At 34.6% G+C, this 13,512-nt stretch overlaps 1 protein-coding gene across 4 annotated transcripts in view; it reads right to left on the bottom strand.

Moving 5' to 3' along the window:
- Positions 1-13,512, bottom strand: part of LOC111502913 (ATPase family AAA domain-containing protein 2) — a 56,476-nt gene that overhangs the window by 6,377 nt on the left and 36,587 nt on the right. For all 4 annotated transcript variants that reach the window (XM_074181111.1, XM_074181113.1, XM_074181112.1 and 1 more), the window contains 11 exons: positions 11,994-12,248; positions 11,857-11,934; positions 9,172-9,283; positions 8,871-9,115; positions 4,868-5,016; positions 4,563-4,811; positions 4,038-4,250; positions 3,781-3,962; positions 3,486-3,672; positions 1,151-1,336; positions 794-1,086 (listed from right to left, as the gene is read on the bottom strand). In XM_074181111.1, coding sequence (XP_074037212.1) covers positions 794-1,086; positions 1,151-1,336; positions 3,486-3,672; positions 3,781-3,962; positions 4,038-4,250; positions 4,563-4,811; positions 4,868-5,016; positions 8,871-9,115; positions 9,172-9,283; positions 11,857-11,934; positions 11,994-12,248 — 2,149 coding nt within the window. The remainder of the gene's footprint in view (positions 1-793; positions 1,087-1,150; positions 1,337-3,485; positions 3,673-3,780; positions 3,963-4,037; positions 4,251-4,562; positions 4,812-4,867; positions 5,017-8,870; positions 9,116-9,171; positions 9,284-11,856; positions 11,935-11,993; positions 12,249-13,512) is intronic.

Here is a 13,512-nt window from a genome sequence, read left to right as displayed (position 1 = left end):
CATTGTTAATCATTTGCTCTAGTTATTTCAACCGAGTAAATAATAATAATAAACAGCTTTATTTCAGAGTAGATTACGAACTTTTATTGCAAAAGGTCAGTAACATAGAACGAAATGGCGTCAAACAAGAAGGTACAGATTTTTTTTTGTTATAAATATTTTTAAATGAATGTTCCAGTGAGATATGCGTTCAAATCATAGGGTTCTAAGCCTATGAGAAGTTTTTTTGGTTCTCTTTTGAAACCCCCAATTTTCTTAGTTTGAATCATAAAAAGTTTTCAATAATGTTGATGTACAAAAACAAAACGAGCTAACAGAATTCGGATTTCAAATATAAAGTTGAATATTGTCAAACTAATCTGTTTTACAACTGTTTTTTTTTTTTCAAATCGGGAAGTGAAGCATATCCGAAATTTTACAAGAAATTTACTTTGGCAAGTAGTAAAATATGAGACCCATTTTTATACTTGAGTGATTTTATTTTACATATTTACGAAGGTATTCCCAGAACTACCCGGCCTGACCAAGAGATGGCGGTAGTTGTTTGAAAAATGTCACTGCATTAGAAAGTACACAATCTATCAAGCATATGTTTCACGTTTGAAGATGCTGCGTTGTTTAGTATTTGTTTGGCAGCCCTGAAGAAAAATTTAATTAAATTCGAAACGTTGGGAAGAAAACACTTATTTTTTTCAAGAAAAATTGATCCTGTTACCCAACTAACCCTTCACGAAAAAAATTATTAAATAACTAAACCACTTAACTGATTACCATTTGTACTAAATGAACTTACAATTTATTATTCGCCAGCTTCTTGCACATATCTCTCAGGAATATCCTGAGCTCCCTGAGAGTGTGCTCTTCCGTTTCGTACAACTTCTTGATCTGTTCCTCGTTCAAGGGCGTGGGTGGAGGGGTAGGGGCTCTGGGAAGAGGAGGAGGAGTCTTTGGCCTGTCTCGAGAACTCCTCATGGGCTTCAAACTGCCCTCAACTATGAGCGGCTTGAAGAACAGCCGTCTCACCTCTGCGGTAGGAGGTTTCACTTCGATCACCTCCTTCCTATAGTGCGAGAATATGTTTTGGACCTGGAAGGTAACGAATTTACGATGAGCAATCAACGACAAACTGGGAAAGTGTAAGAAAACCTACCTCACAAGGTAAGTTGTTGTACAGAACGCTGGAAGTTGCTAAAAACAATATCGGAATATTGGGGTCCAGTTGAGTCAGCTGCGACATGAAGATGGCCCTAACAGTTTCGGAAACTAAGGCCCACCACTTGTCTATGTTTGGAATGTACACGATGCTTGGAATATTTTTTCTAGCTTCACTAAAAACCTATGAAAAACATTGAAATGTAAGCTTTTGAACTGGAAAATCAATGTTATTACTATCATCATTATCTACCAAGGCATTTGGATGGATAATCATACTTGACTGACTGTCATCAAATTAAAGTTTTTAAGGTTTTAAAAGTTACACATTTTTGTATAGAGTATCAACACTTGAAATGTTGACAATGGCATATAGTGATTGTACTCTGGGTCAAAAAAATGTTTACAGGTGGTGCAACAACAGAATCAGAATATGCTTTATTGTCGAAAGAATAGAATTCTTGTTGACAAGTCAGTTGTCGTACATGGATGTATGTTAAAATATAGTTAAAATAACACTTACAGATGTATAAACACAAATAAACACAGGATCTGATCAAATTAGAGTAAATAATGGTACATTATTCATTCAGATAATTTGGCTATAAAAAATTCATCCAAGCTATAGAAGGGATGATCAAAGAGTAAAACCTTCACACTACCTCTGAATCTATTATAATTCTTGATTTCCCCAATTCTTGCTGGAAGGTAGTTGTATATTTTCAAGCCGTTATATATAATAGAGTCCTTTACGAGGCGACTTTTGGGTATAGGCAACATAAGAGTCGAGTTTTGGGAAGATCGGGTATTGTAAGACGATGACGCTCCTTTACATAGATCACGGTGCTTATGAATCAAACAAGATGTTTCCAATATAAAAATAGAGATCACTGTGAGGATTTGGTGATTTTTAAAGTATTCTTTGCACGATTTGCGACTCTTAATCTTGAAGAGGGCTCTAATGGCTCTTTTTTGTACAACTTGGATCATCTGTAATAAATTTTTATTGCATGCACCCCAAAAAGCAATTGCATAACCTATATGCGATTCAATTAATGCATGGTAGGCAGATTTTGCTGCTGCAAATCCTACCTCATTATTGATGACTCTAATGGCATAGCACCCAGAGGATAGTTTTTTAGACAGTTTTTTAACATGTTCATCGAATCTCAGGTTACTGTCAATATGAAGACCCAAGAATTTTGTGCAGGGGAAAATGTCAATATTAGTTGAATCAAGAATTATTGTGTCCAATTCACATTTGAAGGTTAACAAGTTAGTTTTGGAGATGTTGAGTACAAGAAGATTATTGTCAAACCACGTTCTTATTGTTTCAAGATCACGTTGTATGACATTGTGTAAAGATGTTTCATCACCACTGTGCCAAAGTATAGTGGTATCATTTGCAAATAACGTGAACCTCCGAGATATATTCAAATGGGAGATATCGTTGACATATAACAAAAATAAAATAGGTCCCAGTACCGAACCCTGAGGCACACCACATCTAGTAGCTCCAATACGTGAATAGTGGTCAGTTTTTACCAACTGGCTACGATTCTCCAGGTAAGATCTAAACCACTGCAGGCTAATTCCTCTGAAACCATAATAATCAAGTTTGTCTAATAAAATTTGGTGATTTACGCAATCAAAGGCCTTGGTTAGGTCGCAAAATACTGCCGCGGTTGATTGCCCTTCATTAATTCGTTTGTAGACTTTGGTCATTAGCGCCAATATGGCATCATTCGTATTCTTGCGTTTTTGAAATCCGAATTGATCCTCGCTTAGTATGTTGTTTCGGCATAAAAACCTTAGCAACCTTTCCTGCACCAATTTTTCGATTATTTTGGCCAGGGTGGGAATTAGAGTTATAGGCCTAAAGTTCGATGGGTCGCTATTGTTCCCACCTTTATGAATAGGGACCACAATGGAAATTTTTAAAAACTCTGGGAAGAGGCCCAGATTGAAGGATCGGTTTATAAGTTCAGCTAAGATATTAAGAGCATCATCTGGAATATTGTCAAATAGAGTGGCAGAGAGATCGTCAACCAATGAAAATGTTGAGAAAGTGAAGAAAATCGTTATGGATCACCGAATCACTAGAGAAGTTGCTGAACACTTTTTGAATAGAGAAGTATATGTCTTGTAACACGTGAAGTATTTCTGTGAAATGAAGGTTATCACTATTATTATTTTTATTAGAGTGTACCTTGTTTCACATTTGTATATCAGGGATTCCCACTCATTCAAAAAATCTATTATTATTATCATTATCATACCATAATTGTCAAGAATTCATGATAAAGTATAGCATATCATTTCAAGTGACTTACCAGTATGCAAGCTTCTTCAGCAGATCTACCAGATTCCTGGTAGAGGGCAGCAAGGTCCAGGAGATATGCATGGATGTGTTCCATTTTGAAAAGGATGGCAGGTGCCAGATGGGAAGTCTGCCCATGCTCTGGACCGTCACCAGTAATTAGCAGTTGAGCGGGTCGCAAATTGGGAGACAATTTCACCCTGGAAAAAAAGATACACTTGAAATATTGAACCGAATGAAAGAGGCCCCAATTGAGAGCTTTGAAGTACCCCAAAATTTGAACGCACTCGACGAGAACAAAAACTTACTTTGATAAGGTAGCGCTTAAACCGTGTGGGAATGTCTGTTCCAGAAGACTCAAGGACTTCTTCATGGGGTCCTGTAGAACTGGTTCTAATATTGGCAAGAGTTTCCTTCCCAAACCCTGGGTAACTCTGTGTGAAGCAGGCACCAGTAACGACTTCGCCCTCATGAAGTCCACTTTCTCTACCTGAAACACGACAATCATTGTGAAACAAACATATTTTTTTCGAGTAGGAATAATATGGAAACTGGTTCAACTTACCTTTACGTTCTCAGGATTCAGTAGCAATCTATGTTCGGAACTGTACACCTGCGGATATGTCCTTCTGAAACTCTGTATAACCGCCTCAGAACACAGTGCCCTAAGATCCGAACCGCAGTAACCCACAGTATTCTCCGACAGATAATCCAGCATTTGCCTGTTCGGGGGGTTAGACCAAGCGGAAGTATGGACGTTCAGGATTTCTCCACGTTCCTAAAAAAAGCCGATTTCATTAGTTTTCTATATTTCTTGGTCCTTCGAGCCGGATTTGAATTACTTCTTTACTGTCAATTTTATAAGTTCCCTATATTTCTTGGTCCGTCGGGCCGGATTTCAATCATTTATGTTCTTACTATTGGATTCACCATTAACAGATTTATGTTAACTGGTTAACGGAAAAATAGATAGATAGATATGTAGATATGTAAACGCATTAGACTTGAGAATAGATAATCAACTGGAATTTATAGAACCTCGCCCATAATATATTTCAATATACGTTACATTGGTATATAAAATACTTACACTTCTAGAAGGTAGAGGGAAGAACAGTTCCCTGTCGAATCGGCCTGGCCTCCGCAATGCTGGATCGATTGTGTCTATTCGATTGGTAGCCCCTATCACGATGACCTCTCCTCTATCTGCCAGTCCATCCATGAGGGCCAATAGAGTCGACACGATGCTAGCATGTACTTGGTCTTGCCTGGACGACCTCACAGGAGCTAGGCCATCGAGCTCGTCGAAGAATATAATGGAAGGTTTCATTTCGGCAGCCTAAAATGTAAATTATTGTATCGTAGTTGAAGGCACGTTATTGAATGGAATCTTACCTGTTCGAACAAGAGTCTCAGTTGCTTCTCGGATTCTCCGATCCACTTGCTGAGCAGGTCGGCCCCTTTGCGTAAAAAGAAAGCCACCTTTCGTTTGCCAAAACTGCATTCATTAGCAAGAGCTCTAGCTATCAAAGTTTTGCCAGTACCTTGAAAGAAATAAAGGTAATAATAATAATATAAGTTTATTCATGACATTTTATGATGTATACATCTGAAATATCCATAACATACCCGCCGATACATCAGAAAATCCATAACTAACGTATTCTAAAAACACTTTGTGTTGTATATGAAAATATGTGAAAAAAATAAATTCGAAATATGTACTCCAAATACAAACCAAGCTATTCAATTGAGACCAATAAACATGATTAATGCTACAGCTAAAGTATTGGAAAGGGCTGTATATGAACAGATAGTGGATTATTTGGAGAGTAATATGGTCCTTTGTGAGTATCAATCGGGTTTTCGGAGCAAACATAGTTGTGAAACTGCGTTACAATGTGTTTTAACAGATTGGAAGAAAGGTGCGGAAATGGATCAGTATACTATTGCAGTATTTCTTGACCTTCAAAGGGCATTTGAAACTGTAGATAGACGCAGACTGATTAGAGAGATTGAAAGCTTAGATATTGATGGAATAGCACTAAACTGGATCATGAATTATCTGAGCAATAGACAGCAAAGTTTGAAAATAGAGGAAGTTTATTCGGATGAAATGCAAAATAATATGTACCCCAAGGGTCTAGTTTGGGACCATTGTTATTCCACAACAGAATAATGTAGAATTCACTTATTCGTCGACGATATCCTACTGTACTTTAGTAGTGAAGATGTACATGAGTGTGTTGATACTATAAATGCTAGTCTTGGAAGGGTGTATAGATATTGCTCTGCAAATCTGCTGAAGGCAAACGTTAATGAAATAAAATGAATGTTATTAGGGAAACACAGAGATCATAATAATGAAAACCTACTTCTACGATTGAATGGCAGGAATATAGAGAAGGTGAACAAATTCGTGTACTTGGGTGTAACTATTGACAGCAACTTGAAATTCAAGGAACATGCTATTCAAGTTATCAAAACAATAGCTTACAAAATCAACTATTTGAGATGTATGAGCCAGTGGTCTGAATTATTAGTCTACAACTCCATAATCCTTTCACATTTGAATTATTGTTCTACCATTCTGTTTTTTCTCAATCAAAATGAAATAAACAGACTACAAAAGATGCAGAATCGTGCTATGTGAATAATCTTACAATATTCGAGGATAACACCCATAGCAAATATGTTGCAAACACATAATTCTTTATTTTATAGAGTAGATTGTTTTATTGACCTCCCACAAGAAATTAAAGATAGTGATTCGATAAATATATTCAAAAGACAATTGGAGGATTTCTTAATGAAAATATAGTATATTCATATGTATGACTTTCTTATGTAACTTTTTATTTATACATATGTATTTTTAATCAGAATGTTTGTATTTTTTCATATTGATATTATTTTATTTATATTATTTATAACGTGATAATGTATTTACTATTGTAAATGAATTAGTTTTTCAACTAAATAAAGATATATATATATATGTATATATATATATATATATATATATATATATATATATATATATATATATATATATATATATATGTCTATATCTAAATAAAGATATATATATGAAATTCATTATATAATGGAAAAAAAATTAAAAAATTCGTGAAGTTCCTATTATCCCTATTATTTAAAAACCATAGTCCAACAATGATGAAACGGCATTTGAAAAAAAACCTGTATGTATCACAAAATTTTCAAGCAATTGGAAAAACCCGAGTATATTTCTGTAAAATATCCTTTATACATTACAAAAAGAATCAATGTGAATCAAATAAATTGAGAGATCGAACCCAAATTATGAAATAGATTGGAAGATGTAAAGGTAGTATCGGTTTCTCAAGAAGTGGCAATACGTAGATGAAATATAGAGAGTGATTTTTTTGCTGGTATCTTTTTTGCAACACTGTTTTTTCAAAGATCAAGCGTGAATCGTGTCTTGTGTCATTGTCAAACTTGTTCAGTTTGGTCTATAATTTAACCATGAATTGACTTAAGAATGAACAACGCTTGTAAATTATTGAATTTTATTACCAAAATTCATGCTCGGTGAAGAAAGTGCATCGTGCACTTCTTTCAATTTATGGGCTAAATTTCGAATCCAGTTTACATTACTGGGTATTAAACCACCAACACGCATATGTAGAGTGAGGACCGAAGAAAATACTGCGGCTGTATCCGCCAGTGTTCGTGATGACCATGAAAAGTCGATTCGCCGCCGTTCGCAGCAATTGGGCCTCTGTTACTCCACTACGTGGAAAATTTTGCGAAAAGATTTGGGTGTAAAACCTTCTAAGATACAGCTGATGCAAGAATTGAAGCCACACGACCTCCCACAACAAGTTAGGGGTATATTTTACGTATCAAGCCTAATCGGTCCCAAGATCTCTTTATATTTGCAGAAAAAAAAAAAAATTCGAGAAGCAAGAGTTTAAATTGGCCGCGTGTCTGTTGACCAGTAAAATTCATCGTGTCTCCAGCGGTGTTGCCACGTGTATTGGTTTTTAGTATCCCATTACAGAACTAAAATATAGTTATTCAATTTGACAGACGCCATTTTTGTTGTTATTGTTGTCAACTCGGTGTAAATACAACTGTTATAATTCGATGTGTTTGTTATAATTAAAGAACGTTTCCTTTTATAAAAGGTAGGTTAGGTCATTTCCAATCATGGTTTTCGTGTAGATTTTATGTGAAGAATTTTTTCATTAACTTAAAAGTTAACGTGATTCAATTTCTATGATATCAACATGAAAATGTCTACTGCCGCAGATATTTTGAAAATCACGTTTTCGTTGCGTTTTGTGTTATTTGGATCCCATGCTTGATTAATTTTCTCTCCCGATGCATTTCTTGTTTCTTGTTGATTATTTGTATTGCTTCTATTGGTCAATCGAACAAGAAGCGGGACTAGGCCCGTGACGTCATGGGCCTAGAAAATCCCATTTTCAATAATTAAGTACGGGGGAACAACGGTATTTAAAAAGCTGAAACAAAGTGCACTCTTTTTCAATTTAAAATTACTATCAACTGAACTGTAAACCAAAAATCACGAAACCAGCCTATTAAACGTTGGTTTGCCGACTTCAAATCTGGTCGTAGAGATGCTGATGATGCAGAACGCAGTGGACATTCAAATGAGGCAGTAATACCAGGAAACATATAAAAAATCCCTTCAGGAACGCTCTTCACAAATACTTGGAAGGAAACGCATTTTTTGATGTAAGTGTATGTGCATTATTATATTTTCTTATATTATCACTATCATTAACGTACTGTTATTTTAATATTTTGTGATTGTATCTATAAACAGACAGAACTTTTTTTTTTTTTCAATATATACTTATATTTGAAGTTTGTATTTTTGTAACTTTCCATGTTTATTAACTTTTAATACTTATTTTGTATTTGTAGTGTTGTAGTTTGTAGGTTCTGTTATGAACATTTGTATGGACTTTGGAGATGAATAAATTTTGATTTGATTCGAATTTGATTTGATATTCTAAACAGGATTTAACATATGATTTGAGGAGAGTGATAAAACGTTCCATGTGTTTGAAATCTTCACAATTCCAATAGAACCTCAACATTCTTTTTGCAGCAGTTACACTTTTCTCTATGTGAAGGGCAAATGAGAGTTTGGTATCAAAGATTACTCACAAGTCTTTGCAGCTCTCTGTTTTTGCAAGTGAATAATTATTTATCGAATAATTGTGGTCAAGATTGGTATGTTTGTTACTTAAATTGAGTAAAGAGTTTATTTGGAAATGAATTGCTTTCTTCCTTTAGCAAGACTCCCACATTCTTTCCTATAAATATGGAGAAGTAGAAAGCCAAAACCTTCCCTCAACAATATTTCGAGTAATATATTTACCTGGCGGGCCATGGAAAAGCACTCCCCTTGGCGGCTGTATCTGGAACTGCCTGAACACTTCTGGATACATCATCGGAAGCAATATCATCTCCTTCAAACACTGGATGTGACTATCCAAACCACCGATGCTGTTGAACCTGACGCTGGCGTCCAGAGTTTCCGGTTTGATAGGAACGATTTTGGTGCTACCTCCGGCCCCAGATTTCATTTTCTCGTTTTTGGAGTGGGGACTCTTTGGAGGTTTCCTGAAGGATACGTCAATGAGAAGCTGGTAAAAAAAATAAGAAAAGCGAAAACTTACCCTCGACGTACGTCCGAAGAAGAAGATTCGTCAGAACTCGACGAGTCTTGCCTGCGGCGTTGGAAGTGTCTTCTAGTTCTGATGTCTCTGGTTCTCAGAACGGAAGTTTGCACTGAACAGAGAGAATACGGTGACAGGGTTATCAAAAAATTATTAGTTGGAACAATAAAATTGAAATCTTCAATTTCAAAACACCAGAAATGCAATACTTTTCTCGAAGTACGTTTCACCAACCAAGTTGGCTTCTTCAGAAGATGAAGAACGGCCTGCACTTTTTCAAATCGTGGTTTGAGACTTTTGATACTATCTACCAGTGAAGCTATCATATTTTTGAGATTAAATAAATTTCTGTCCCAGCCATATTTTTATTTCTTGATAAAAAAAAATACAACCACTGCCCTCCTAATAGCATTAACTGCCGTTAGCAACTTGTTACCTTTTTTTTTAATTCTCTCTTAGCCATCGAATATCAATCACCATAAATAATATTATCAGAAAAAGGTAATAAACGTTGGTGAGTACCTGTCAACAGAGAAACAACGAAATTCGCGAGGTTTTATTATTTCCGAGTACTGCTATATTCATGTTGAGGTCGCAAACTTTTTAGACCATCCCTGTATTATCATGGATAGTGTTTGTTTGAAAGTGGTTGACAATGTTTCGTGGTGTATTTCATCAGTTCGGACTTCCATTGTCTAATATAATATAAATTGATTTGAAAACCTTGAAAAAACAAATAAAAAATTAATAAGCTTAACCAAAAATAACAATTTTATTAAACAAAAAACTGAAATTACAAAGAAATAACATACAAGCAACAACCAAAACAAATAAAATTGAAATATTAATAAAAGCTGTTATCATTATCGAAACATCATAACATAACTTGGTTTGAAATCTTTCAATTTTAATTTTTCATATTTTGTTAATAATAATTTTTAATTTTTATTTTTCAGCTTTTATTAATATTTCAATTTCATTTGTTTTGGTTGTTGCTTGTATGTTATTTCTTTGTAATTTCAGTTTTTTGTTTAATAAAATTGTTATTTTCGGTTAAGCTTATTAATTTTTTATTTGTTTTTTCAGAGTTTACAAATCAATTTATATTATATTAGACAATTGGAAGTCCAAACTAATGAAATATGGATAGTGTTATTGAATTTCGATCGATATATGAATTATATATATATATATATATATATATATATATATATATATATATATATATATATATATATATATATATATATGTATATATATATATATACATATAATATATGATATATGTGATTTTTTTTCTTCTTTCCTTTTTTATATAATCTTAGTTCTTTGAATTAATTTGTATTTCTAGTTGTGTAATATAGTTAAAAAACAATCGATATATTCATAATTTAAACATTTTGAACTTCTGAGAAAGCAATATATGAACAGTTACTCAGAACAGTTTTGAATTTTTGTGACATTAAAGGCTGCTTCGAAACTTAGAGACATGGCTTACAAAGAATTCATTAAAACTTCCGGAAGTGAGAAGGAGGAGTCCTGGAATCGATATAAACTGAGACGGAATCAAGTTGCTGATATGTTAAAAATCAAAAAGCCTCAACAAAATTGATGAGAATAGTGATAACTTGAGGGAAATATGGAAAAGAATGAAAATATTGATAAAAGGTGAAAAACAACCATTAAATTTCAAATCTATTAATTTAATTACTAATCTGTCGTCAAAGCGAGAACGGAGCTACAAGCTGCTAACAACTTCAATTCATTTTTTGTTGAAAGAAAGCATTGAAGATATTTCCAATTCTCCTCAAAATATAAATGATATAGAAATGAGATTTGTTGAATTCGAGAAGATTGATATAAGTAACCTGAAGTCAATTATTTTTTCTCTCAAAAATAAAGGCAATGCTGAAAAAGTAATGTCTGCTGAATTTTTGAAGTTAACACTTTTTACACTTGGATTTCATCTCGTAAACTTAATACAAACATCAATGTCGCCTGGTAACTTTCCAAATATGTTGAAAAAAAGTACAGTTATTCCCATCCCAAAAATAAATAATGCAGTTGAAATATCGGACTTCACAGCAATAAATACTTTGCCGATTATAGAGAAAGTTTTGGAAATTGTTGTACATGAACAAATTACTAGGTACTTTACTAAAAATAACCTGTGTGTGAAACTACCCTTCAATTAACAGTTTCAAAATGGAAGAATGAAATCGATAGCGAAAAATGTATAGTAGCAGTGTTCCTTGATTTCAAAAGGGCATTTTAAACTATCGATAGGCAAATATTACTTCGTAAACTGAGATATTATGGAATCGATGGAATAGCCTTAAGTTGGTTCAAAAAATTATCTCAATGGCAGGTCACAAATAACTAAACCTGCTAAACCACAACCATGAGGTTGTAAGGGTAGTGTTGGGTCTACTAACGGAGAATAACCGACTCAGGAAACATATGAGAAACATAGGTCTGACAGGTTCTGTCAAGAAGAGGAAGAAACTGCACTGCATGTGCTACAGAGGCTGTCAGCTCTATGATGGGGTCAATGTCAAGGCTATGGAGTCTCATCAAAGAGATCAAGCTAGACAATGAGCTTTAACAACCAAGGAGCATCGAAATAGATCTGAAAAGGCCATGGGCCAGCTTCCCGACAATCTAATCTAACAACTTCAAACTTACTAGTCTTTGGAGCAGGTTTGGGTCTACGATCCCTCAAAGAGTACTTCCTCCTCTCCTCTTCAGTTTCGGAACTAGAATCTAGAAACAAAAAAATTAAATCCAGAATTTTCAAGAAACTTTCAAGAAATGTTACGCACCTAATACTTTCTCAGCCCTTACTGGCTTTATCGTTCTCGTGGGGTAACTTGCATTACGCAACAGGTTGGCGGATAAGTTGTCAGTCCTGTTTCTGGTAACAGGAAACGTAGAGTTGCGTAGCATATCGTTCGGTAAACTGTCAGTCCTAGTTCTGGCGGGATTTGTTCTCAATCTGGTCAACGGAATACAGTCTTGTTCGTCGCTGTTGGAAGACTGTGGCAGTTTGCTGTCGTTGGGTTTTTTCGGGGATTCATCTGCGATACAAAACATTTTTACTTCATTTTCAATCTCCAACAATGTACTCATTAACTAACTAACGATAATAGTTCATCGAAACGCTAAAAGTTGGTTCATTGTTTCAGGGCAACATCTTCGATAAACCGCGAGGACCTAAAGGAGGTCAAAATGGGTTAAGTCAGGTGATCTTGTAGGCCACCTGACAGAATCATGTGTTTTCATCCATAATTCAAATTTCCACTATGGGGTATCATCGGATTCAGTAAATTGAGCAGATTTCAAAAATGTAATAGTATACAGGGTGTTGCATGTGAAAATAAAACTGAGGAGTAGGCATGTTGAGACAGGAGGCTAGACAGTTATACTTTCTTGAAACTGGCTTCAAAGTCGAAGATAAAACAAAAAAAAACTGAAAACTACAGACGCAGTTCAACCTGGACTTTTGATTTTCAGATTGCTGACTGCAGAAACATATATACAAGCCCCCTTTTTTAACTAATCCACTGTTGCTATTTCGGAACGAGTAAGAACTACAAGGTCGGTTAAATTGGACAAAAGATTTCTATTTTGAATAACTAGAATAATTCTTTTTCAGATCAAGAATATCAATGGTTATTTTAAAAATAGCCGCCAAAAACTAGAATTGCTGAATTTCGGTTTTTTGACTGTACTACCTCAATCTTGAGTGATATAAAAAGATACACAAGGAACTTTCAATACTCTTTCATATTTGTTATAATCTGATATAAATCACTTTGCAATACGATGTTTCGTTCATTAGACTTCATCCTAAACTTAATTTTTTTAAATACTGACCTCTAGTTTTTTTTCATCGAAAGTTAATGCAGTAAAGCTGCTGGAAAATAATTCCATGAAAATGAAAAGCTAAAATAGATGAGTACTAATCAGATCATCCACAATTTGATTTCACTTCAAGAGCTACCCCAAGACACCTGTTTCAGCCTGTTAAGCACCATCAGTACCAAGCAGGCGATCCTCAATTGAGGTTTCTCAGTTTGTCTTCAATCAAAAACCGCCTACCCAGTACTGACGATGCCCAACAGGCTGAAACATCTGTCTATTGGTGAATTTTGAATTTAAATCAAAATACACGACAAAGATATTCGACTCACTGGTAGAATTAAAAGTTTCTTCGGTTTTTGGGGCATTGTAGTCGAAGCACTGTTTTTTGTTATTCAAGCTTTCGGAAAAAATTCATTCTTTTTGAAAAATATCTACAACAATAAAAAATGGAAGCAATTAATGAATGATGAAATTATA

The sequence above is a fragment of the Leptinotarsa decemlineata genome, unplaced genomic scaffold, assembly GCF_025532065.1.
Source record: "Leptinotarsa decemlineata unplaced genomic scaffold, Ldec_3_MD MMD2_tig00026307_RagTag_RagTag, whole genome shotgun sequence".
In the NCBI taxonomy this organism is placed as follows: Eukaryota; Metazoa; Arthropoda; class Insecta; order Coleoptera; family Chrysomelidae; genus Leptinotarsa; species Leptinotarsa decemlineata.
The sequence above is the reverse complement of the archived record's forward strand: the minus strand, read 5'-3'. Positions and strand labels throughout refer to the sequence as shown.